The sequence below is a fragment of the Cnephaeus nilssonii genome, assembly GCF_951640355.1.
Source record: "Cnephaeus nilssonii genome assembly, chromosome: 14".
Taxonomy (NCBI): Eukaryota; Metazoa; Chordata; class Mammalia; order Chiroptera; family Vespertilionidae; genus Cnephaeus; species Cnephaeus nilssonii.
The window spans coordinates 44,138,616-44,166,397 of NC_137085.1; the positions used below are offsets into that span (position 1 = coordinate 44,138,616).

General features: G+C 42.6%; 1 protein-coding gene across 4 annotated transcripts in view; it reads right to left on the reverse strand.

The window, feature by feature from the left end:
- Positions 1–27,782, reverse strand: part of PIP5K1B (phosphatidylinositol-4-phosphate 5-kinase type 1 beta) — a 291,346-nt gene that overhangs the window by 10,667 nt on the left and 252,897 nt on the right. For all 4 annotated transcript variants that reach the window (XM_079790914.1, XM_079790913.1, XM_079790916.1 and 1 more), the window contains exon 14: positions 3,023–3,140. In XM_079790914.1, coding sequence (XP_079647040.1) covers positions 3,023–3,140 — 118 coding nt within the window. The remainder of the gene's footprint in view (positions 1–3,022; positions 3,141–27,782) is intronic.

The following is a 27,782-nucleotide window of genomic DNA, read 5'->3' on the forward strand; positions in this document are numbered from 1 at the left end:
CCACTCCGTCCTGTTTTGGCTCCATCTCTCACTTTTAAAAGCATGACTGAACGTGATGGCTGTGGGACTGTGACAATCATCAGTAACAAGTACAGCGATTGGGTGCTGCATGGTTCCACGTGTAGGTAGGGCTGGATTGGACTGTCCGCTCTGCCATCTACCAGCTCAGAGAGCTGATCAGGTGCTTCGGTCTCCTTATCTGCATGAATGGAGACACATATAACACCCACCTTCATGAAAGAGCTAGTGTAAGAAGAGCACCAGGACAGTGCCCAGCCGAGGTCACATGCTTAGTTTGGCTATGATTATTATTCAAACTCCTCTGCTCTTCCAACAATACCAAACTGTTTCCCTTACACCATTCTTCTTGAACATTCTCATTCTGTATTGAAATTTAAAAAGAATCAATGCTTATTAACCCAAGCTGTCTCTGTATCCTCTACATTGTTTGTGCAATGTTACCTTGTTGTCTGACTTTGGTTGCGCCTTTTAACTTCTCTAGGTCTAATTTGCATCTTGCAAAGGAAGCCTAATTCCTAATCCAGGCAGCAGTTAAGTGTGTGGCTCGGGGCTAGTGTTTACTGGTTTGAACGCCAGTCTCATTGCTTACTGGCTGCATAACCAGGACAAATTGCATCATCTCCATGTGCCTTAATTTCCTTATCTGTAAAAAGTAGAAGCTAGTAACCACATCTGCCTCATGGGGTTGTTGTGAGTATTAAATAAGTTAATATATATATAAAGTATTTAGAACAGTGTTAGGCATGTAGGAGACACTCAAAAATGTTTCACAGCTTATTGTTATTAGCTACAAAATAAGCTGAGGCTAGATCAGTTTTCCTCCAGCCTTGGGGAGAAGAATTTCCACTATCTTGTCACTCTCTCCATACGCTGACTCCCCCTCCCTTCCCTTCCCTGTCCTCCAGTGCTTCTGAACCACCACAAAAGCTGGGCTGGGATAACTGGTCAGCAGACACACCAGCCAGCTAACCACCTCCACCTTCTCTTTCAGTTCCCAACCCCCATGATTCCTTTTTATCTACTTGATCCTCAAGTGCTCTCACTACAATCAGTGATGGATACCGCAGCTTTCCTCTATGGCTTCTGAGGCAAGTGTCACCCTTTGCTGAAATGCTTTGCTTTCAATATCAAAGACATAAAACAAGAAAATTAGACACTAATAAAACCAGATTTAAGAAGCAGTGTACTCATAAACGAAACTGATAGTTACCAAGTGGAACACAATGATGAATAAGACAGCTTTTCTACCAGAGGGCTAAGGGAGAACGGATAAGGAACTGGTACCGGCTATGCCATTTAACCACCTTGTGATCTTACATTCCCCTCAGCAGAATCACACTCCCTCGGTTGGTGCACATCTGGTTTTTGTAAAGATCCACACAAGTGGCCTGAGTCCTCAGCTCATGAAGATGAAGTTTCACATGGTCTTTCATTTCAGCTTTCTTGGTTTCTACTTTCAGATGTAACAAAACTTAGCATGAGACCAAAAAAGTACTGTATATATGTATTTTCCTATTTAATTTCTTATCTTCTTGGTTATGGAGAGGAACCAACTCTTCTGTGAAGATTTTTAAATATACACATACCTTACTTTTTAAAAGTGTGAAGAGGAGCATTGCTTAGTGGGAAAAAATTCTGTTTGCCACAACCAGGATATGCAGGGGTTGTAAAAAAATTCTTCCATAACATTTTTATCTGGGGAGGGAGCTTCTGTTTTATATAGTGGGTCTTCATGGAAAACCTCTCTGAGAAGGAGATGTTTGGGCTGAGACCTGGAGGAAGTGAGGGAATAAACATGGGACAGCTGGGATGGTGTGCAGACAGAAGTAATAAGTGCAAAGGTCCTGAGGCAAAAACATGCTTGGTCTGTGAGAGGAGCATGAAGGAGGCCAGTGTGGCTGGAACAGCGTTGGTGAGGAGGATAGAGGCTGGGGCAGAGGTCAGAGAGGCGTGGGAGACCAGATTGGATAGGGCTTTGAGGACTGGAGTTTACTCCAGGAGAGAGAGGGAGACACTAGAGGGCTTTGGACTGAGGAGTACAATTTTGGGTGACTGAAGTCCTGCAGAGTACACTTAGGAAACGCAGTGCTACGTTGGGGGATATGGAGAAGCATAAAATGAGGTGTGGAGATGTGCTACTACAAGACAGTGGTGTTGGTTCCCGACGTCAAGCTTGCACAATAACAGTGATGTGGTGTACAGGCTCAGGCTTGGCAAAAGTTTAAAAAGCAGAAAATTCTAAATCAACATTTCCCCGTCCCATGAGATTTGGTGCAGGTGTATAAGGACGTGGAGAATGAGCATGAGATATACTTTTCAGGGAAAATGTGCACTCTCCTCTTTTACAGTCCGGAGAAGCGTCCTAGGCCTCATTTAACGATCCAATTATGCCTCTAGAGACAGCCTGAGGGACAGTAAAGGGTGTCCACACACATGGTCACTCATGATTCTCCAAGCAGCCTGTGAGGTGGGCAGGGCAGGTGTTATTTCTCTTCTTTGGCAAATAAGGACACACGGCCCGAGAGGTCCCTGCCCAGATCACACAGCTGCTTGGTGACTAATGAGGGAGGGAGCCAAGATTCTGGATGCTGAATTCAGGTTCTTCCCACAACCTCCCTTGGTGCTTCTAGGGCACCAAGTTTTCAAGGGCAGTCTTCCTCAAATGAAGATTCACACACAAGGCAATACAGTTGAGTCGAGACAACATTACTTGGGGAATAACATCGAGGAGCCTCACTTTGCTCAGCATTAAGGCATCTGCCCTTTTATTACACCTGGTGATTTAGTATCTTACCCTAGATATTCTTTCGTGTAATGTTCTACGTGAATGGTGGGAAAACATGGCTTGTAAAAAGACGCACCATTTGTAGAAGTGACAGGGTGCCACTATTTCTTCGAACACCCAAGCATGCCTGGTCTTACAGAACTTGTTCCGTGTAAACCATGACCTGTATCCATTTGTAAACCCGAAGGGAAGGGGAAGAAACTAGAAATTACTTACTAAATAAACATCGAGCACGGAGGCATTATCGTCCTGCATTTCCAGAGCATTTGGCTCAGAAGTCAAGTAGATGGTCCCCTCTTCTGAGGTAAATGTTGAACTGGAAGGTAACCCTTTACTGGAGAAATAAAGAAGAATAATGATGAGCGTGTGACCTCCAGAACAAAATACAAGGACACTTCCAAAATTGCAGTTGAGCAGGCTAGGAAAGGTTTTAGGGATACGACATTTTTTTTTGAGAGTTTGAAGGAAATATGGTTACACCTGAGATGTGCTCACTTGAGTTTAAATAATTTGGTTTGACTTATAGTGAATTTTCCATCTCCTTCGGTATATGAAACATTTCTTCACATTTCTGAGAGGTGATCTGTGGGTCCTAGGCCTTGACAGGGAGAATTACTGTGACTCTCCAGGACCACTGTCATCTTTGACTTTGAATAGTTGGTTCTCGATGCTTACGTTCCCCTCTCACAGTATTACTCATGCTTTGCTAGTTTATAGAAGACTAAAGGCCTGGTGCACGAAATTTGTGCACTCGGTGTGGGGGTCCCTCAGCCCGGACTGCACCCTCTCGCAGTCTGGGAGCCCTTAGGGGATGTCCGACTGATGGCTTAGGCCCGTCCCCATAGGCTCCCACCACCACTGCTGCGCTCGCCAGCCATGAGCCCGGCTTCTGGCTGAGCGGCGCTCCCCCTGTGGGAGCACACTGACTACCAGGGGACAGCTCCTGCATTGAGCATCTGCCCCCTGGTGGTCAGTGCGTGTCATAGCGACTGGTTGTTCTGCTGTTTGGTCAATTTGCATATTAGCCTTTTATTATACAGGATAATCTTGTGCATAGTAGGCATTGATTATTTCTTTCTATTGTTTTTTCCTTTCTTTTTCTTTTTGGCAAGAATGGTTTAACTACAGCCATGGTTCTGAAACTTCAGTGTGCATCAGAAGCCCCTGGAGGGCTGATTAAAACCCACTTTCCCGGGCCCCACCCTCCGGAGTTTCTGACTCAGTGCGAGCCCATGGGTTTGTGTGTCTAACAAGCTCCCAGGTGATGCTCATGCTGCTAGTCCAAGGCCTACACTGTGAATGGCAACGAATTACATAAACACATAAATGAATCACATAAATACCGAGCGTGTGCTTTGTGAGGGTAGCTTAAACGTACCCTTAGTAACAACAAAAGCCCAAGTCATATTGAAGAGTCATTGATGAAGGGAAACCACCTTGTTTTGTCATGATACCAGTGCTCACTGTTTAGGTAATTGGTCCATTTTCATAGTATTTAAATTGGGGATTAATTTAAGGGCTCAGAAATGCACAATCTTTCTTCCACTGAAATAAAAGTTAGGTTTTTAACCTGTGGAAATTTGCCATGTGGTGGTTTTGCGGGAACAAAGTATCTGCAGACAATGGTGGAAGAGTGTGATATTGATTTTAGAGGAGCTGGGAGAAGGAGAACTAACTTGGCAGTGGGCTGTGGCTTTCCCTGGGCAGTAAGTAGGGCTGAGAGCAGGAGTGTGGGAGACCGGCTTCCTCTCTCACCTTCCCCATTACCAGGGCCTGTCCCCTTCTGGGCTCCGCTCAGAGCTCACTCCTCCTGAAAACCCCCATCTAAAGCCATCCTCTGAGTTGCTTGTCTGAGCCTCCCAGGTGGATGCGAGATATTAAAGACATTGTATTCCCCTGCCCTGTCCTATTCTATTTCTGTACGTATCTATCTAGTAGTTGAAGATATGTGAAATAGTTAGAAATCCTGACCTTTACGATATCAAAAATTCTTTATGAAAAGAATTGCGTGATCATCATGTTAAGCCCGGCTGGCATGGCTCAGTGGTTGAGCAGCGACCTATGAATCAGCAGGTCACGGTTCGATTCAGGGCACATATATCTTAAAAAAATAAATCATGTTCATTTGAATTATAAAGAAAATTATAAGAATACAGACCATTGCTAAGAGGGAGTGAAGGGAGGAATCTTCCATAAGTCTTCCAGTTGATGTATTTGAGAATGTGGGAATCAAATTTTGATGATGTGATACTGAGGAAATTGGGTATTTTTTTCTGTAATCATATTGAATTTTAACTAAAATAATTCGTAAATGTATCTATTAAATCTCAAAGAATACTCTAGGTTTCAAAGAACTAAAACCACTTCACTTTTAGCTTGATACATTTTCTCCTAAATTCTGGACACAGTATAAGAAGGTCTCTCTCTTAAAAAAAATCTTTATTGATTTCAGAGAGGGAGAGATAGAAACATCAATACGAGAGAGAATCATTGGTTGGTTGCCTCCCTCACGTCCCACACTGGGGATCAGCCTGCTACCCAGGCATCTGCCCTAACCCAGAATTGAACCATGACCTCCTGATTCATAGGTTGAAGCTCAAGCACTGAGTCACGCTAGAAGTTCTCTTGCTGATCAAAAACCCAAGATGGGTTTACAATATGGGAAACAGAGTCTGTTCCAATTGATTTTAAAGAGCAACATGAATGTGGCTTTTCCCTATCTAGCTGTTGATTTTATGTTATAAACCTTCACAGATTTCTTGGGTTAAGTAAACCACCAGTTTTCAAGGGCTGCTATTTTGAGAGGCGCTGTGTAGCAATAAACATGACCCAGGTTATTTTTTGGGTCAAAACAACGATGCAGTTATGGACTTTATTTGACTTTTGCCTTTCAGCTGTTAAGATGCCATTCACTACTCCTGTGGGTACAAAATGATCCTGCTGGTTAAGCCTTATGAGAAAGATAAATTATTTACCTACTTAAACCTCAAAACTAAAAACAAGGTGGTCAGAAAATATGTAATTGTGGTGTGTCACTGGGTTTTTATTTCTATTTTTAAGGGGGGTGGGGATTTGAGTTTATATATAATTAAATAAACCTCTAATGGATCTTGGGTTATTTTGTAAACATATATTTGGTGATATTCAAATTTGGTGATATCCCCTTCTTGTCTGAGTGTTTAGTTATTAATTTTATCGATATTCCTCCTAAGATTAAGGGGATTACTGAGATTACTCTAGAAGTGCTTTTCTTTTTAAAATTATTATTATTATTTCTAAATGTTATTGATTTTTTACAGAGAGGAAGGGAGAGGGATAGAGTTAGAAACATGGAGAGAGAAATCAGCTGCCTCCTGCACACCCCCTACTGGGGATATGCCCGCAACCAAGGTACATGCCCTTGACTGGAATCGAACCTGGGACCCTTCAGTCTGCAGGCCGACGCTCTATCCATTGAGCCAAACCGGTCAGTGGATAATTTAAAATTATTTAAATGGCATTACTGTAGTGTAAAATATAGTCAAAAGTAATCCTTCTCTTTCTACTGACCTCTTGTGATCCAGAGATTCACCTCTCCAGAAGCAAACCCAGTTTGCAAATATTTTTCAATCTAATATTTATCTTTTATTTTTGGAAACTAGGAGTAAGCTACTAGCCTGTTTAAGACAAAATTAAAATATAAAAGAAACCTAGAGTATTCTTTGAGATTTAATAGATACATTTACGAATTATTTTAGTTAAAATTCAATATGATTACAGAAAAAAGAAATACCCAATTTCCTCAGTATCACATCATCAAAATTTGATAAAATCTAATAGGCATATTTAAAAAAACACCATTTTGCTGTTTACACTGTTTTCCACATGTATTAGAATAGTTTCCTATCTTAGTAAGTAGAATATTCTGAGCATTAAGTTTGGGGGACAAAAATGTGACTCACAGGAACTTGTATCAGATTATTTAGAGAACTCATAATTCAACAATGAAAAGGTAAATAACCCACTTAAGAAATAGGTAAAGGATCTGAACAGACGTTTCTCCAAAGAAGATATACAAATAGTAAGCACATGAAAAGATGCTCAACATCACTACTTATCAGGGGAATGCAAATCAAAACCACTATGAGATAGCACTTTGTACCCACTAGGATGGCTGTAATAAAAAAGACAAACAAGTGTTGGAAAGAATGTGAGAAATTGGAGACCTCCCGAATTGCTGATAAGAATGTAAAATGATGCAGCTACTTTGGAAAATAATTTCACGAGTCCTTAAACCATTTGAGCCAGCAATTTTACTCCAAGGTATATATCCAATAAAAATGAAAGAGATTTTTTGAGGTTGAATTATTGCTAAATTAAGAAATAGGGAATTCCCACAAAAACCCAGTTTCCCACCACTTTTTATGAGAAACCAGAACAGCTGGCAACTCTGAATAGCAATGAGGTTGTGGCTGCTCCCTTTAAACTGGGCCTGTCCCCTCCAGTTCTCCAGGGTCCCCACTACTCTCTCCGGCATTATCCCGGGCCTATTCTACTTTGCATCACCTCTGTCTGGCCCCTCTGTGTAGCTCTCAGCCCACCACTTGTACCTCACAGATGAGGAAGCTGAGCCCCAGGGAGGTGCAGTGGCTTGCCCTGGGTCACACTGAATACAAATTTGCCAAAACCAAGGCAGCTAAGGCAATGTGCTTAGGAACTTGCAAATAATCATATAAACCAGCAAAAACAAGTGCAATATATGATGCTTGATGTGAACTTGGTGATTTTTGTTGTCTTGAGAGGAGTAAAGATGGGCCGAAAGGGTTGAGAAAAAATAAGTAGGTAGAATATGCTTTACAAAGCAACATCTTTTGTAGTTATAATGTCTTTATTATGTTAAATTATAAACTGGGTGTTTCATAAACAAATGAAATTCAATGATCACAGTTTGAAACTTTGCATATTATTTTTTGTTTTGTACTTACAAGACATATATGTTTCAGTACAGATTTTCTTTTTAAAAATTTATTGGGGTAATATTAACATTGCTTTAAGTGTATGATTTTATAATATATTTAAGTGTATGATTTTATAATATATCATCTATATATTGCATTATGTGCTCACCACCGAAAGTATAGTCTCCTTCTATCACCCCTTTACCATCTTCATCCTCCTCTCACCCCATTTCCCCCTGGTAACCATCATAGTATTGTCTGTGTCTATGAGTTTGTGTGTTTTGTTTGTTTGTTCTTTCTGTTTTATATCCCACATATGAGTGGGGGGTTCTTGTCCTTTTCCATCTGACTTGTTTCACTTATCATGATGCTCTCAAAGATCCATCCATGTTATCGTAATATGGCAATATTTCACCATTTTTTATGGCCGAGTAGTATTCCACTCTGTGCGTGTACCACAACTTCTTCATCCAGTCATCTGCCAAAGGACACTTAGGTTGTTTCTATGTCTATTGTGAATAATGTTGCACTGAACATAGTGGTACATATATCTTATGAATAAGTGTTTTCAAAATTTTGGGGTAGATACCCAGAAAAGGGTTTGCTGGGTCATATCGTAGCTCTATTCTTTTCTTTTTAATTTTGGTAGCTCTATTCTTAATATTTTTGAGGAATATCCATATTGTTTTCCATAGTGGCTACACCAATTTATATTCCTACCAGCAGTGTACCAGAGTTCTAATTTCTCCAACACTTTTTGATAGTATCTTTCTATCAGGTGTGAGGTGGTAGTATCTCATGGTTTTGATTTGCATTTATCTTATAGCCAGTTAAGTATATTTTTATATATTTGTTGGAAATTTGTATGTCTTCTGTCTGTATGTCTATTTTTAGGTCCTTTGCCCATTTTTAATTGGATTGTTTGTTTTTGAGTTGTATTAGTTCTTTATAGATTTTGGATATTAGCTCCTTATTGGAGGTACCATTTGCATATATCTTCTCCCATTTATTTGGTTGCCTTTTTTGTTTTGCTGATGGTTTCTTTTGCTGTGTAGAAATTTTTTAGTTTGATATAGTCCCATTTATTTTTGCTTTTACTTCCCTTGCCTTTGGGGTCAAGTTCACCTTCAAAACCAAGGTTCATAAGGTTAGTACCTATATATTCTTCTTTGTATTGTATTATTTTAGATCTTATTATCAAGTCTGTAATCCATTTTGAGTTAATGTTTGTGTAGTGTTAGAGAAAAATTTAGTTTCATCCTTTTGCATGTGACTTTGCAATTGTTCCAACACCATTTATTGAAAAGGCTTTCCTTTCCCTGTTGTATGTTTGTGGCTCCTTTGTAAAAATTAGTTGCCCATATATATGTTTCTGGGCTGTCAATTCTGTTCCATTGGTCTATGTGTGTATTTTTTTTGCCAATATAATACTGTTTTGATTATTGTAGTTTTGTAATGTAATTTGAAGTCAGGGAATGTGATACCTCCAGAAAGCAAGATATTCTTGTTCCTCAAAAATTAAAAATAGAATTACCATATGATCCAGCAATCCCATTTCTGGGTAGGTATGTCAAAGAATTGAAAGCAGACTCTCAGATATTTGCTCACTTAGTGTTTTAGACTGAATTGCTTCTCTCCCCTCACCCACAAATTCATATGTTGAAGTCCTAACCTCTAGTACCTCAGAATGTGCCCTATTTGGTGATAAGGTCTTTAAATAGGTAATTAAGGTTACATGAGAGGTTACATGAGATCATTGGGGTGGGCTGTAATCCAGTATGACTGGTGTCCTTATAAAAAGAGATTAGGACAAAGCCACACAGAGAGAAGACTGTGAAGACCGCAATCTACAAGCTAAGGAGAGAGGTCTCACAAGAAATCAACTCTGCTGATACCTTGATTTTGGACTTCTAGCCTCCAGAACTGTGAGAAAATAAGTGTCTGTTGTTTAGGCCACTTAATCTGTGGTACTGTGTTATGGCAGCCTTAGCAAACTAATACACCCATATTCACAGTAGCCAGTAGGTGGAAGCAATGCAAGTGTCAATTTATGGATGAATGGATAAACAAAAATGTGGTATTACATTCCATGGAATATTATTTAGTCTTAAAAAAGGGGGAATTTACATTAAGTGACAGAAACCTGTCATAAGAAGATAAATATTGTATAATTCCATTTATATGCAGGACCTAGAGTAGTCAAATTCATAGAGACAGGAAGTAGAAAAGGGTGGGTGGGAGCTGGGGAATAGAGAGTGGTTAATAGGTATAGAGTTTGTATTTTGCCAAGTGAAAAGAGTTCTGGCAATTGTTTGTACAACACTGTCATTGTACTTGACATTACTGAATTGTGCACTTTAAAATGGCTAAGATGGTAAATTTTATACTATGTGTATTTTACCATAATTATACAAAGCAACATTTTAAAATAACAAACATCTAATATTTAACAAGAACAAAGCTATTTAAGCTTCTACTAGTTTAATTCTTAAACAAGATGACATATATGAAAAAAACTCTGTAAAATAGCCCTATGTAATTAGGCATTTATATAGTAAAGTCCCAGTAAGTATATTCTGAATAATCTGACTTACTAACCCATCTTGGCATTGAGTGAAAGTTACATAACCATTTCATTAATCTCCATATTTGTTATCATTATTCAGTATGAACTGAGTGAGATCGGAGCACAGAACTGGCATGTCACTTCCCTAAAAATCTTAGATTTGGTACTGTCTGCCACCTGAGAAAGGATAAGAGTACATTTTCAGGAAACAGACACCTGAGCTGATAACGCATGACAGGCAGAGCATGAACTTTGGAATCAAATCATTTACCTTTGAATTCTAGCTCTTCTACTTAATGTGTGTGATATTGGGTGCATTTCTTAACCCTTCTGAGTTCTAGTTTCCCACATGTAAAATGATACTATGGAATGTGCAGGGTTATGGAATGATTAGTGATAATGAACATATGACACAAACATCCACATAGGTGCTAGGATGTAGCAGAGATCAAAATAAAAAAAAATCTTTGCCTCATGGAATTTACATAGTATTGAGGAAGACAATGAGATAAATACTTAAAATGTATAGTTATGTTGCTCCAAAGTGCTAAGGAGAAAAATAAAACATGGGAAAGAGACAGAAGCGAGTGAGTGGCTTAGTCAAACTCTCCTTGTTTGATCATGGGAGTTTGCAGGATCTCAGACACTAGGAAGCACAGAGATGTCCCTTACACTGCAAAGTATGGGACTCAGGCAAGCCCCCTCAGCTGGGCTGGGACAGGTGCCCCCACTCCCTGCTTGGTCTCTCTAAAGTTCACATTCTGACAACTCTTGGTTTCTCTAACTGCTTTTAAAGGCCGCAGGTGGGTGGTCAGCTAATGACTGCAGAACTGGTTTTGACCACTTCCTTTGGAAGTCCTGTGGTCTCACACCTTGCTGTTGGTTTGGGCCTCAGCAGAAACTGATAGCAAAAATATTTCATTTTAACAAAATGTTATGTCACTTTTAGCAAAGAGATTAGTAGAGGTTATACACACTCTTGAAGATGAAGGTGCATTTTTTCCTAATCAAGAAACCTGCACGCAGGGCATAAAGTGTTATTTGGGTTTAGGAACTTTTATACTTAAATGTGTATGTCCATTGCTACTTAAAAATTTAGTGAAATGTAAGTATTAATAGAGTAGGGAGATAATACAAGAATAAACCACCCAACCTCAATAAATACATCCAGAGCCTTCTTTGATGATATCCCAGGTAATGTGTTCTGAAAAGGATTTTCACTTAAATGTCTGCTACTGATCAATTTCATATTTATTTTCTTCAGTTCTGGCATTGGAAAATATTCCTGTTATTGCGCTGTTTTCTTACTGTACTGTTGGCTTCCTGGGCACAAGCCTATTTGGAATCAATTTCTAATTTCTCTGGCTGAGAGTTCCCCAGATTCCATTTCAGGGGTAACTTATAAGCGAGGACACTTCTCTTGGGGAGAAATGCCCTCAAAACCCAGAGGCCCTGCCCTTCTTTAGCCTCCTTGTAGCTTGGGAAGATCCACTTCTGGAAGTGGTGTGAAAGACGAGACTTTAAAAGTCTGGCTGTCTGCCTGGGTTCTGCACCACCAAGTTTTGCCACAGTTTCCTCAGTTCAGACTGTCTGAAGGCTAATTGCACCTAATGTGCAACGAAGCACTCAGGAAACTAGTCTACCAGTTCGGTTCTTCCCTTGCAAATGCAGAGGAGCGGCCAGTCCTCGGCAGCTGCTCTGTGCTCTGCTGTCTGCACGGTGCAGGCTTGTCACAGGAAAGAGGGCCAGGAGGGGGTACTTCACATCCTCCTAGCACTCTCCCCGGGAGCAGACATTAATGGCCCTCTGATGCCACACAGGCCTCGCTGTCATTTACAAAAATGCTCCTTTCTGTTCCCAGCAACGTTAGTTTGGCTTCACTGGAGAGCATTAGCCCGGCTGGACTGCTGGAAACAGTCATCAATAATGTTACAGCTTGGAACACTCACTTCTGTTTGCAGACCTAATGAGTGCTTTATAGCTAATTCACATGGGGCGTTTGCTCAGAGAACATGGGTACAGTCCACAGTGTTTTCTATTTTAAAAGTCATCCGCCATCACAATATATCATGTGATACCGAAGACTTATGATGACATTAATAACCTCCTGCCCCTACCCCCATTAACCCTAGGGGCAGCTCCTTTTATGACTTTTCCTTTCAGCTCTTCTGGTGGTTCCCTTCATATCTTCTTCTCCCCATTATAATAATATACTTTATTTAAAAATTTTTCTTAAGTTGAGTTTATTGGGGTGACATTGTTTAATAAAATTATATAGGTTTTAGGTGTACAATTCTATGGTTTTAAGTGTACAATTCTATAATACATCATCAGTATATTGTACTATGTGTTCACCACCCCAAGTCAAGTCTCTTTCCATCATCATTTTTCCTCCCTTTACCCTTTCTACCTCCCCTCAGCCCCCTTTTCTCTGGTAATCACCATACTGATGTCTGTGTCTATCAGTTTTTGTTTTGGCTTAATCTCTTCACCTTTTTCACCCAGACCCCCAACGCTTCTTCCCCCTGACAGCTGTCAGACTGTTCTCTGTATATGTGAGTCTGTTTCTATTTCATTTGTGCGTTTATTTTGTTCATTACATTCCACATATAAGTGAAATCATATAGTGCTTGTCTTTTTTTCTGATTGCTTATTTCACATAGCATAATACCCCCCAGGTCCATCCATCTGTCACAAAAGGTAAGATTTCCTTCTTTTTTTACTGCCGAGTAGTATTCCACTGTATAAATGTACCACAGCTTTTTTTTTTTTTTTTTTTTATCTACTCATCTACTGATGGGCTGCTTCCAAATCTTGGCTATTATAAATAACGCTGCAATGAACATAGGGGTGCATATATTCTTTTGAATTAGTGTTTTGGGTTTCTTTGTATATATTCACAGAAATGGAATTGCAGGGTCACGAGGCAGTTCCATTTTTAAATTTTTTGAGGTACTGCTTTTCACAGTGGCTGCACCAATCTGCATTCCCACTAACAGTGTATGAGGGTTCCCTTTTCTCCACATCCTCGCCAACACCTGTTAATTTGTTGATGATGGTCATTCTGACAGGTGTGTGGTGATACCTCATTATGGTTTTAATTTGAATTTCTTTGGTGATTAGTGATGTTGAGCATCTTTGCATATGTATATTGGCCATCTGTATGTTCTCTTTGGAGAAAGTGTCTATTCAGGTTCTCTACCAATTTTTAAATTGGATTGTTTGTTTCTCTGGTGTTAAGTTTTTAAAGGTCTTTATAAAATTTGGATATTAATTCCTTATCAGAGGTATCATTGGCAAATGTGTTCTCCCATTCAGGGGGTTCTCTTTTCATTTTATTGATGGTTTCTTTCACTGTGCAAAAACATTTTAGTTTGATATAGTCCCATTTATTTATTTTTCCCTAGCTAGAGGGGATATATTAAAAAAAATACTGCAGTGAGAAATGTCTGAGATTTTACAGTTGAGTCTAATATTTAAGTTTTTAATCCATTTAACGTTTCTTATGTATGGTGTAAGAAGTTTCTTTTTTTGCACATATCTGTCCCATTTTCCCAATTTATTGAGTAGATTGTCTTTACCCCATTGTATGTTCTTGCCTCCTTTGTCAAATATTACTCAACCATAAAAGCATGGGTTTATCTCTGGGCTCTCTATCCTGTTGCATATGTCCATTTTTATGCCAGTATCATGGTGTTGTGATTACTATGGCCTTGTAGTATAGTTTGATACTAGGTACCATGATTCCTCCAATTTTGTTCTTTCTCAAGATTGCTATGCATATTTGGGGCCCTTTTTGGTTCCATATAAATTTGGGGGTATTTGTTCTAGCTCTGTGAAATACACCATTGATATCTTGATAGGAATTAGGTTGAATCTATAGTTTGCTTTGGCTACTATGGATATTTTAATGATGTTGCTCATATATGTTTATTTCTTAGATCTCAATTCTGTTCCATTGCTCTGTGTGTCTATTTTTTGCCAATATCATACTGTTTTGATTATTGTAGTTTTTAAATACAGTTTAAAGTCAGGAAATGTGATATCTCCAGAAAGCAAGATATTCTTGTTCCTCAAAAAATTAAAAATAGAATTATCATCTGATCTGCAATCCCATTTCTGGGTAGGTATGCCAAAGAATTGAAAGCAGACTCTCAGATATTTGCTCACCTAATGTTTTAGACTGAATTGCATCTCTCCCCTCACCCCACCCCCAGATTTATATGTTGAAGTCCTAACCTCTAGAACCTCAGAATGTGCCTGTATTAGTAATAAGGTATTTAAATAGATAACTAAGGTTACATGAAATAATTGGGGTGGGCTGTAACCCAGTATGACTGGTGTACTTATAAAAAGAGGAAATTAGGACAAAGACATACAGAGAAAAGATGGCCGTCTTCACACAATCTAAGGAGAAAGGCCTCATAAGAAACCAATTCTGCTGACACCTTGATCTTGGACTTTTAGCTTCCAGAACTCTGAGAAAATAAATTTCTGTTGTTTAGGCCACTTAATCTGTGGGAGCTGGGAGAGGGTGAGGTGCCAGTCAGGCTCAGGGAATGTCACTGACACTCCCTGAGTCTGCCCAGACCTCTGCACTCTGGCCCAGGCAGCTAACTTCTCAGCAGGGCGCAAGCTCCGTAGGGTGGGTTGATGGAGAGTCCAGAGGGTGGGGCTATTGCTTTCTCCCAGGCTGCTGCCATATGGAGGGGAGTGTCCACCTCAGAAGATGGTGTCTACAGTGTGGGAGAGGGACTCAGCACAGGGGCCTCAGCGTCTGTCCTCACACAACTCTAGTCTGTTCCACCTGCCCTCCCTGGGCGTCCAGGGTGAGTGGCTGCAGATGCGATTTTGTGCATCGGGCCTTTAAGAGGGCGCCTGTGTCTCTAGAGGTCTCCTGTCTCTCCCTGCCAGACAATTCCCACTTGTTCTCACAGCCAGATGTTAGGTGGGCATCTCTTCCTGGCTCTGGGCTGGGAAGCCCAGCTTGAGGTTGAGACCCCACTCTTCTTGGGGGGAACTTTTCGCAGCTGAGATATCCCTCTGGAACCTCAGCCGCCACCTGTGTAAGCAGGGCCAGCATTTTTCTCGTCTCCATCCTTCTACCAATCTCAATGTAGCTTCTTCAGTAAATCCTTGGTTATAAGACTTCTGATCAGCTATTCTTCCGTCCGTTATTCTATCTATACTTCAGTTGTAATTCCAGTTTGTCCAGGGAGGAGGTGAGTGTAACATCCACCTCCTCATTATCTTCCCTTCATATCTTTTGTGAACCTCAACCTCAGGCAGCATCTATTGATCCCATCTGAAGGACACTGACCCTCCTACTCTGCACTTCCTCCTGACATTTGCTATTTATATGTTATTTTGTTACTATGAATAATATACTAAATTACCTTTTTATTCCATTAACCACACATTACATCCGTTCTTTGCCCCTGCATTTCTCTTACTTTGTATTAGATACACTTAAAATATTTTTTATTTCTACTTTGTCATGGCTATTACTATTTATATGGTATTTTGAAGTTATAACCAAAATTTTTCTGCTTTATCAATGGATTGGCTCCAAAATTAGAAAATTGATATATACAGTTTATTATGACTATGTAAAATACTGTTTAATGCCTGGCCAGCAGTTAGGGTTACATATCCTTCTCTGGGTGCAAAGTAAAATGATCCTGTATCAAGGTTAAGTGGAATCTCTTTTTTTTTAAACTTCTGCTTAAATCTAGAGAGTGTCTGGACTAAGAGCAGAGGCCTGGATACAAGCCCTGCTCCTCTGGTTATTAGTTGTAACACTGGGCCAATCATGCAAGTGAGCTCCTGGTTCCTCATCTTTATATATAAAAGGCTAATATGCTAAGTGTCCGTCCGACTGGTTGCTATGACGCACATTGACCACAGCAGGAGCTGCTGTGATGCGTGCTGGCCATTTACAGAGAAATGGCAGTGCAGACCTGGTGCCAACAAAGCAACACTCGGTTTCCCCCAAGTGGGACACAGGTCCCGCCACCACCCTGGAGCGACACCCCACCAAATCACAGCCGACGCTGCCATGGCCCAAAATGCCGCCCACAGCCCAGGCCAACTGAAAATGGTGGCTGTGGGTGCCAGGTAATGATGTCACATAGCAACGCCCGGCTTCCTCTCCCTAGCCATGACTAGCCTCCTTGCAGTTCCTTTAGCCCAGGAACACCACTTGGTTTATAGCCAGGTGCACACATTTCACACTTTAATCAAATGTCTGTGAAGTGTTTTCCCATGCCTCATTTCATTTGATCCTCACAGAAGTCCTGGAGTAGGTAGGTAGGAGACTCGGTAGAATCCTATTTTCTTTTCATTAGCCAGAAAAATGGAGATTTAGAAAGTTTAGAAACTTGACCTGACTGAAAAGAAATGGTGGACCTTGAAAATGACTTCAGGTTTTCTCACTGCGCAGAATATAGTCAAACACTGCTGCAGTTAAATATTTTACCCTTTGTTCTCCCTGTGTGATCTACAATAATGATCTGTTTTGTGTTGATATTTACTGCTGTGTTGCTGACAATGACCTGAAAGAGAAGTTGAGGTGCTTCAGGAAAAAGTTTAGCTAAATCAGAAAGCAGGTCTAATTAAGCAAGTTTTTTCTATATACTAGTATACTACAGGCCCGGTGCATGAAATTCATGCACTTGGGCGAAGGGGTCCCTCAGCCCGGCCTGTGCTCTCTCGCAGTCCGGGACCTCTCGCTCCTTACCGCCCACCTGCAGGAGAGGCTCCTGCCACTGCACTTGCCAGCCATGAGCCCGGCTTCTGGCTGAGCGGTGCTCCCCCTGTGGGAGCGCACTGATCACCAGGGGGCAACTCCTGTGTTGAGCGTCTGCCCCCTGGTGGCCAGTGCGCATCATAGCGACTGGTTGTTCCACCAGTTGTTCCGCTGTTTGGTCGATTCGCAGATAGGGCTTTATTATCCTATATAATAAAAGGGTAATATGCGAATCGACTGTATGGCGGAACAACCGGTCGCTATTACACACACTGACCACCACGGGGCATCTGCTTCATACTCAACACTGGAGCTTCCCCTGGTGGTCAGTGCTCTCCCACAGGGGGAGCGCTGCTCAGCCACAAGCTGGCAAGCGCAGCGGCCCACCTCTATGGCAGCGCTAAGGATGCCCGACTGTCGGATATCCCCCGAGGGCTCCCAGACTGCAAAAGGGCGTAGGCTGGGCTGAGGAACCCCCTGACCCGCCACCCCGAGTGCACGAATGTTGTTCACCGGGCCTCTAGTATAGGATAAAAGGCTAAGCTGACTTGTGATGCACAATACATATAAAGTTCTCGCTGGCACCAATCGCACGCATGTTTCGATCTGTCATTGTCGATCGTGAATTTGGTTGACACTTCTATTATATAGAAAGGGCGAATAGCAATATTAAAATATTTCTTCTAATTAATTTCCTTTCAATGTGCACAAATCCATGCACCAGGCCACTAGTGTGTAAATAAAAATGACTGTCCCCGCCCCGCCCACCTCACAGGGCCAACAAGAGGACCAAGTCAGATATGGCAAATGAAAGGAAGGCCAACAGAGGGTAATGCTGTTCTGTATAAACAACAGGAGTTATCACTGTGACTTTTATCTCTGCAGGAGAGGCTCCTGCCGCTGCACTTGCCAGCCATGAGCCTGGCTTCTCTGCCCCCCCCTTTTTTGGGGGTACAAGACAGAGGGAGCTTTGATGAGGTCTGCTTGCATAGACAGATTTATCATGATTTTGGAAAGAATTCCATTTCTGCTCTTCTAAGTTTAGCTACCAGAACATTAACTGATAACAAATGTGGACAGGAAGACTCTACCTGCAGAGAAAACCCACAAATACAATCTGATCTCCGTGAAATACTGTACACACTTGTTCAGTCCTAGAGCCACCTCCTGCTTACGGGAGGGCACATTCCAACACGACTCGGCATTTCAGATGTGGCGGTCAACCCCACAACCGTGTGCTCCTCTCGGAAAAGCCCTCTGGCTTGCGGGGTGGCGGCTGCTCTAGGCTGTGGAATGCTGAGGCTGGGGTTCCTGTGTGTAGCAAATCTCATGCCCCCGCCAGCATGGAGCATCTCCTTCATGCTGAGCTCCTTGCTGAGTGTACACGGAAGTCTCCAAGACTCCCCAGTGCAGACCTAGAGACGTGGGAAGCCCTTGGCCATGGTCACTGTGTCCAGACTGCTTTACCGCCCACCTTCCCGACCCACCATGCCAAACAGGAGGCTGTTTCTTTGTCTTTTCAGCCGTGAACACAGCTGCTGCTCTTCCACGCTCTCCCCCTTTTGCTGATTTTAGACAAGGGGCCCTTCTGTTCCAAACAAAGGCAAGTGGAGCACAGGCTCGCTCTGGTGTGGACAGACGGCTGTCACCTGGGTGTGTCTTGGATTTAACAGTGTGCTGCCAGGTCTGTTAGTGAAACCAGATCCCAGTAGTCCTTCTTCTAGTTTTAAGTGTCTTTCCGGAGAAACAGCAGCCTTCCTCACGGTGCTCCAGAGACCACCAGACCAGACTGGCCCCAGAGACTTGCGAAGGCACGGGTAGCAGCTACGTAACCCTACTCTGACCTCAAGAACACTGTGGAACCAAAACTGATGGACCTAAGGTAGCATAGATGCTACTTTTACCACCTGGGGCCCCTTGAGAAGGGAGGGGACTTTCAATAAAGAAGATCTGGTGCAGGGACCTCGTCTGGACACACACACAGGACTGGTAATCAAACTGCCAGACTAGAATGTCTTGATTCTCACTTGCCCCCTCCCACTTCCCTAACCTTAGATGGCTTAGCTCTAAGACCACCCAATCAGACCCCTGGATTAGAATTAATAATTATGTACAACCTCTCCTTACCCTCACCTCTTAAAATTGATCTCAAGCCTTTGTTCCATGAAAACTCCTGTGAGCCTCGTCTCCTTCGGGTGGCCTGACGAGAAAATCTCTCTCCCCGAGAGACCTGCTGCCTCAGACTTTCGGCTTCTCTGTAAGCCTTGGTTCTGTTTCATTCTGGGGCAGGAAGCAACTGAGATCCCACCACCAGCAGGCTTAGAACTAAACAGAGAAATGTGGGGAGGCCCTCCCTATAAGGCAAGTATGTATACGTGGGTAGTGGCTGGAGGGAGAAACCTTTTCAAAAAGGAATCCTCATCTTCCTCATCAGGGACCCTTTTCACCAAATCCTACATAATAAAAAGGTAATATGCAAATTGTATCACTCCGCTACGCCCACGATTGGGCCAGCTGGAGGCGCGTGGGGCGGAACTCAGGGTGGCCGATTGGCTGGCGGTAGGAGCGGGGGGCGGGGACTCGCGAGTCCCGGACCCCTGCTCCTCTTGCCGGCCTAAACGGCCAGCGCTGCGGAAGACGCTGGTGGTGGAACTCGGGGTGGCCGATTGCGTGGCTGCTGGCACCAGTTTTCTGCCAGCAGCAGTTTTCCTCTGGCCACCCGCCCGATTGGAGCGCCTCCCGATCGGAGTTCCTCTCGGGGTGGCCGATCGTGCTGGCTGGAGGCGCTCTGATCCACGGGTGGCCAGAGGAAAACTGCTGCTGGTGGATAACTGGTGCCGGCAGCCAGGTGAAGGAAAAGTCGATTGCATGAAACTTCGTGCAACGGGCTCCTAGTATCTTTATAAGGTGTTTTTTTCAACATCCACCCAAACATTTAAAGCTACTAGTCATCATCAACTGTGATGACTGTATGACATTATTTCATTTAATCATTAAAGATAACACTGGTAGATTGCATCTCGTCCTGTTGATTTTGTACATGTGAGTACTAAGGTTATACTAACTTGTATAACTACAGTTAATAAATGGTGGCACCTGGGTTTGAACCCAAGTCTGACTCTGGAGCCATGTAAACATATTGCTTCAAGCTATCGGATCACTGCAGAGATGTAGCCCTTTGCTGTATTCCTTTTTAATTTATTGATTGATGGATTTTAAAAAGAGAAACATCAACTTGTTGTTCTGCTTATTTATGCATTCATTGGTGGATTCTTATATGTGCCCTGACCAGGGATCGAACCCCACAACCTTGGCGAATCAGGATGACACTCTACTCAACTGAGTTACCCAGCCAAGGCAATTTGCTCTATTTCTAAGATAGCCCCAGCAACAATGGCTCAGTAGTTACTTTATAAAAAAGTAACTACTCCTGTGGTCAAGGTGGAGTAGGTCAACTCTGTGCTTGCCTCCTCCCACAACCACATCAAAATTGCAACTAAATCATAGAACAACCATCATTGAGAATTGCCTGAAGACTAGCTGAATGGAGCCCCTATAACTAAAGATATAAAAAGAAACCACAATTATAAACTGGTAGAAGGGGTGGAGAAGTGACAATTAAGAATCCAGAGGGATATCTCAGCTGTGGTGGGGCTGGGGTCTCAGCATCACACCCAGCTCCCTAGCTTGGGCACCAGTACCAGGAAGAGGAATCCCCATAACTTCTGGCTGTGAAAACCAGTGGGGACTACTATATCCTAGTGAAACGGAGGGCTGCGGAATCATGGGTATTCCCCTTGGGCCCACACATAGACTCTCACTCTGGGCTCTAGTACAAGTATGGCAGCTCGAAGAGCACCAGGGACATATGGGGAGAAACTGGACTAACAGGACTCAGGGTCAGGGCTGGAAAGGAAGGGGTTAAGGCTGTACTCTCTGGGGACTGAAGCACTGGCAGGCACCATTGCTCCTTTATTGAGCCCTCTCCCCTCCCAACTGACAGGTGCAGGTAAGCACCAAATCTGAATTCTTCATTAACTTGGCTAACACCATTTACCCAGGCCAGGTGCATCCCTGAGACCCCATCCAACTCTCATGTGATGCTCAAACCACTCTCAGCAGCTCTTCCACACAAGCGACCAGCCTTGGTTCATGCTGCAGAATTTCCTAAAATGTCTCAGAGGTTCTCAAACACCAAACAAGCAGTGGCTGGCCTGAGCATGCCCTGTACCTCTTACTAAGTGGTCCCAAGCCACTGGTCTCAACTTGCATTGTAACTCCCATCAGGTGGCCCCAAGCCTGGCATAAGCTGCAACCAGCATTGGTTTGGAATGTAGCTTCAACTAAGCAGCCATAAGCCCAGCACAGTGGAGGATGGCTCCAGTTCACAACATAGCCTCTCCCAAGCACCTCCAAGCCCAGCACAAGTGGCAGCCCACTGCAGGTAACTTTGTAGCTCCCACCAGATGGCCCCAATCTGGGCACAAATAGTGGCTGACCTCGGTCTTCCCTGGAGCCCTCATAAGAGGCTGCAGAACCAGCATACCTGGTGGCTGGCTTCGGGCCATGCTGTGTATCACCCAACCAGCTCACCTAAAGGGCATACACCTGGCACTAGCCTCACAAAGAGATCCCCCACTATGTGGATCATCAATATACAATAGCTTGTCCACTGTAGTCACAAGCAGCCCTCATAGCCACATCCTGAGGGTCAATCCCACCCACTTATTTGATAGCAGCAATCAAGGCTCAGCTATTACACAAGGGACACTCCTGGAATACCTAGCTCAGGTGAACAGGTTAACTGCACAATTGGACCTCATAGGACACTTACTACATAAGATACTCTGCCAACCCTGGGAGACATAGCAGATGTACATACTACATAGAAACAAAGAGAAACAGCCAAAATGAGGAAACAAAGTAACATGTCCCAAATGAACGAAAAGAGCAAAAGCCCTAAAAATAACTAAACAAAATGGAGACAAGCAATCTACCAGATACAGAGTTCAAAACACTGGTTATAAGGATGCTGAATGAACTTAGAGGAAACATAGATGATCTCAATAAGAACTTCAACAAAGATATAGAAATCATAAAAAACACATCCAGTAGAAAGAATGCTATAATAAAAATGAAGACCAGGGAGGAGAAAACACCTAATCAGAACAGCAAAAAAATAAAAAATTAATAGTAATAATTACAAAAATGAGGATAGTTTAAGGGACCTCTGGGACAACACCAAGCATACCAACATTCACATCATAGGGATACCAGAAGGAAAAAGGAGATAGCAAGGGATTGAAAACTATTTGAAGAAATAACGCCTGAAAACTTTCCTAACCTGGCAAAGGAAATAGACATACAAGTACAGGAAGCACAGACAGTCCCAAACATGATGAACCCAAAGAGGCCCATACAAAAGCACATCGTAATTAAATGAAGAAGATATTTGCCAATGATACATCTGATAAGGGGTTAATAGCCACAATATATAAAGAATATAACAACTCCAAATCAAACAATCCAATTAAAAAATGGGCAAAGAACCTAAATAGACATTTCTCCCAAGATGGCCAATAGACATATGAAACGATGTATAGTATCACTAATCATTAGGGAAATGCAAATTAAAACCACAATCAGATATCACCTCACACCTATTAGAATGGCTATCAACAACATATCAACAAATAACAAATGTTGTCAAGGATGTGAAGAAAAGGAAACCCTCGTGTACTATTGGTGGGGATAAATTGTTGCAGCCACTGTGGAAAACAGTATGGAGGTCCCTCAAAATTTTAAAAATAAAATTACCATGTGACCCAGCAATTCCACTGCTGGGTATTTATCTGAAAAAAATCTAAACTACTAATAAAGATTAATGCACCCCTATGTTCACTGCAGAATTATTTACAATAGTTAAGATACAGAAGCAACTTAAGTGTCCATCAATAGATAAATGAATAAAGAAGAGTTGTTACATATATACAATGGAATATTACTTGGCCAAAAAAAGAATGGAATCTTGCCTTTTGCAACAACAAGAATAGATGTACCAAGTGAAATAAGTCAAAAAGAGAAAGACAAATACCATATGATTTCACTTGTATGTGGAATCTGAAAAACAAAATAAATGAACAAAAACAGAAACAAACTCAGAGATACAGGGCAAACAAATGGTTGCCTGATGGAGAGGATTAGGGGTTTGGATGACAGAGATGAAGGAATTAAGAAGTATAAATTGCTAGTTAAAAAAATAGTCATGGGGATGTAAAGTAAAGCATAGGGATTATAGTCAATAATATTGTAATAACTATGTATGGTGTCAGATGGGTACTAGACATTGGAGTGAACACTTTGTCTAATATAATATACACGTGAAACTAATGTAATATTTCATATGAAGAGTATTTAAAATATTTTTATTGACTTCAGAGAGGAAGGGAGAGGATGAGAGAGAATCATTGATGGACTGCCTTCTGCACACCCTCCACTGGGGATCGAGCCTGCCACCCAGGCATGTGCCCTTGACTTGAATCAAACCTGGGACCCTTCAGTCCACAGGCCGATGCTCTATCCACTGAGCTAAACCGGCTTGGGTTAAAAATATTTTTTTAATTAAGTAGATAAAAGCAGATTTATCTGGCTAAGAGGAGCAGAAATAAATATTAATGAATAGTAAGAGAAACTTGGATATACCTCATATGCAAAAATTAGAGATGGATCTTAGACAAAATATGAACTCTATAACAATAAGTTTCTAGAAGAAACCAAAGGAGAATGTGCCCATGACCAAGGGAGTCATGACTAGGAAGGGGCAGAAAGGAATTTTCTGGTGTGAGGGGGTGGTTCTTTATTTTGATCTGGGTGATGGTAACTGGAGTGTACACATTTGTCATCATTCATGGAACTATACATTTAAGATTTGTGCATTTCCCTGTAAGTAAATATTTCAATAATGAACTGTCAACATCAAAAACAGTACCTGCTTTTCTACCAGCAAAACTTTCAATCATCTATTCAAACATATACAGAGTGCCTGCTTTGTCCCAGGTACTGTGCTAAAAGGAAAAAACAAGTGGCAAACAGTTCAGACCTGGCTGGGTCACTGAATTTAGGAGCTTCAACAGTATTAGGGAGATGGATAATAAATGTTAAAAAGTAGCCAATAGCTGCATATATCATTGTTATAAAATACAAAGATGGAAGAAAAATCCACCCAGAGCAAAAAATAAAAATAAAAATAAAAAACCTTGACAATCAAAGGAATTTCTATTGGACTTCACAATACTGAATGGCCCTGCTCTCTTAGAAAACCTGCTTTCTCGTTCACACCTGGCAGAACCTAACATTAGAATTAGTTTTCTTCCCTGAGCTCTTATCCATGGAGTTGAGAGAGAAGATATTTAAGTATGTCTCAGAGTCAAGGCTTGTGGGGATAAAACATTATAATATGAGCAGTCCACAAAAGATCTCCAGGTAAGTGGCATGCACTGCAAACCCTTAATTGTACTCCAGCTAGGGGGCCCCCTGGCCTCCATGACTGGGAAGGAAAAGAATGCCGTGAGAAGAATGAGCTAGAACAAGGGGCTGATTCTGGCACTGACCAGGCATCATTAGCTGAATGTGCTGAGATTGGGGAAGCAATTCAACCTCCCCGAGCCCATTTCCTCCCTGTAAACATCAGGACTTTGCATTGGATGAGGTCCTTCCAGCTTCCAAAAGCTTTGATTCTTGGCCTAGTTGTCCTTCTTTCAACTTTCTCAGAAAACCAAGGTTTGAGCTCAGAGCAGCCTATCAGAAATACAGTATGCTGCAATGGAAAAGCCCTTCGCTGTGTGAGCAAATGAAATCACTCAGGGCTTAGGAGAAAATGAACAAAGAATTCCCAACCGCAGCTAGCCCTACACGGCACCTCAGTGCCGTAACTCCACGGACCATGGTTTGCAGTCAGGTACTCTGCAGTCTCTTTACACTCACTTGCTATCAGAACTGAAAAATCCAGAAGGACACATTTATTCAGACTGATGGTGCTATAGGTTGAATTGTGTCCTCCCCTAAAATTTCTGTGCTGAAGTCTTTGCCTCCCCCCCCCCCAACCCCCCACATACACACTTCAGAATGTAGCCTTGGGAATAGGGTCGTGGCCGATGTAAGTAAACAGGAGGTGTACTCAGGTAGGGAGGGCTCTAATCTGACTGGCGTCCTTATAACAAAGGGAAATTGACACACGGACATATCCACAGGCAGAACCCTATGTGAGGCGGAAATGGAGGTGAAGCTTCTGTAAGTCTGGGGATGCCAGAGACTGCTGGCAAACCACTCAAGGGAGGCCACAGGCATGGGACAGACTCCCTCGGAGCTCTCAGCAGGAAGCAACGGTGCCAACATCCTGGGCTCCCCACCCCCAGAGCGGAGACAATCAAGTTCTGTTGTTTTAAGCCACCAGTGTGTGGCATTTGGTTCTGGCAGCCCTAGCCAACGATACAGGTGATACAGATGCACCAAGGAAAACCTGGCCTTGGCATACAGGCTGGCTCGCTAACGTTCGCTCCCTTTCCTCGCCCACGACGCCAGTAACCTTAACCTGCAGGGAATTTATACTTTGGGGACCTGAAAGGAAACACCATGCCACTGCTTTGCTAAACACTGCCTTTTCTGTCTTTAGAGAGGAGGGCCCTTCCCCAGTAAAATCCACCAAATATTTGTTGGGCTGTTACGGTTTACCAGGAATCTTTAGACAGCGCTTGTGCCTGGACTTTGAGACTTTCCTGGGTCCTCCTCCTAGGACTGTGCTCAGGCGGCACAGCGCTGCAACGACCCCTCCCCACCCCCTCAGCATAGAAGTGGCATCCTTTAGTCAAAACCCAAACACTACCAAGTCTGCAGGAGCTGCTGGGAAAAGAAGAATCTGAGAAGATTTAAAAGGCAGCCTCGCTCTCACAGGTGTACACTGTGATTAGAACTGCTCAGGGCTTTCGGGAAACCACAAGCAGAATTGAGTGTTCTGTGCTTGCTGGCTTCAGAGAGGGACAGAATGACAGGAAGGTTTCACATACACGGCTAGGTCAATACCAAACTAATTACAAGGTCTGACCCGAATAATCAGGAAGTGTCACAGGAACTATGGGTCCCTGCTGGAGAGGTGAGCACCCTGCCCTGAGTCATTAGGAACCGAAGCAGTTTAGGGAGAGGGAAATCGGACAGAGCCCCAGTGCGCAAAGCATGGGAGGCACCTGGCCGGGGTGCTGTGGGAGGAACACAGGACTGGCGCCTCTGAGAAGAACTGGGACTTACTCTGGTTTTTAAATCATAGCTCGGCTTTAATCTCTGGCAGTGACCCTTTAATTTTTAATTTTATCTTTTTATAAACCTAGATAGGCTTTTCTTTTTAATAACAAAGGGAATTTTATTTTGGCAAATCTTTGTAGATTTTTTTTTTTTTTGAATTCTCACCCAAGGACATGCTTAGAGACAGGAGGGGGGAGAGAGAGAGCAACATCGATCAGTTACCTTCCAGGACCGGGACTTGAATTGGCAACCTTTCGGTGCACAGGGCGACGCTCAACCAACTGAGCCATGCCAGCCAGGCTAAATCTATATAGTTTTATTATGACCAAAACTGGCAGTGTGGTATAAAGTTTACATTGAAAGTTTTCACAGAAACCCTAACACATGCCTGAAAAGATTTCACAGTGGAGTGCTGGTTGCTGGTCTAGATGATGTCAAGAACTGATGGATCTCATGATTCAAGACAGAATTATGGGTATCAAGTTAATCCTTAAGGATTAAAAAATAATTTTTGTTTTTCTTTGTGTTTTATAGTAAACTACTGATCAACTATGAAAGTTTAATCTTCTGAGACAAGGGCTTTCAAAATAATCTAGCTCACGAAGCGATTCGATGAACTTAAGAGAGAGTGACTGAACCCTGCCATGGATGGTTTCAGAGTTCACAGGTCAAAAACACCAGAGAGGCTCTGAGCGTTCTCCACCCTAACATCAAGGGCCTTTCTCTCCACTCTCACACCTCCTATGCCACCCTCTCCCCTTCCCCCGATACCTCAGCCAGTGGCGTGGATGGACAAGCTGATATTTATAACTTGATCACTGAAAAAGGATCTGCTTGTCAATTTTAAGAATTAGCACTTCTAAGACAGAAAGATCTGCCCATGCATAAACTCCAGTAAAACACTTCCCTGCCAGTAAAACACTTCCCTCAACCAGTTTCCATTCCAAAAATGGCAATAACTAGTAATACCCAGTAATAGCCAAAACTACATAAGTGCTATGCTGTAAAAATGCAGAGTTGACACTATTGTGGAGATGCTCTCCCCCACCCCCATTCTGCCTGTTTTGTCCTCCATAGAAGGCCCCTTGCTTTTCTCAGCGAAGCGTGGAATGGGTTGCCCTGAAACGCGTGTCCTGCTCCAGCTCCCCTGGGATGGTGTGCAGACTGCACGGCATGGAACGGCTCTAAGGCCGGGGCTGCTGTGGGGCACAGGAACTGGACTGGCTCTCCAAGGACATCTCAAGCCACCTCTATGGTGTCAAGACAAGTAGAACTCCTTCCCTCCCACTGGAAACCCGCAGGCAGAGGTGACAGGGGCTGGGCCAGGCGAGTTCATTCTTGTGTATTAGAGGCACCAAGGGCCCAGGAAATGGCATTTTACAACTTGCTGTTTGTGAAGCAGTTGGTTCTAGAGCTCATACTTTAAGGAAT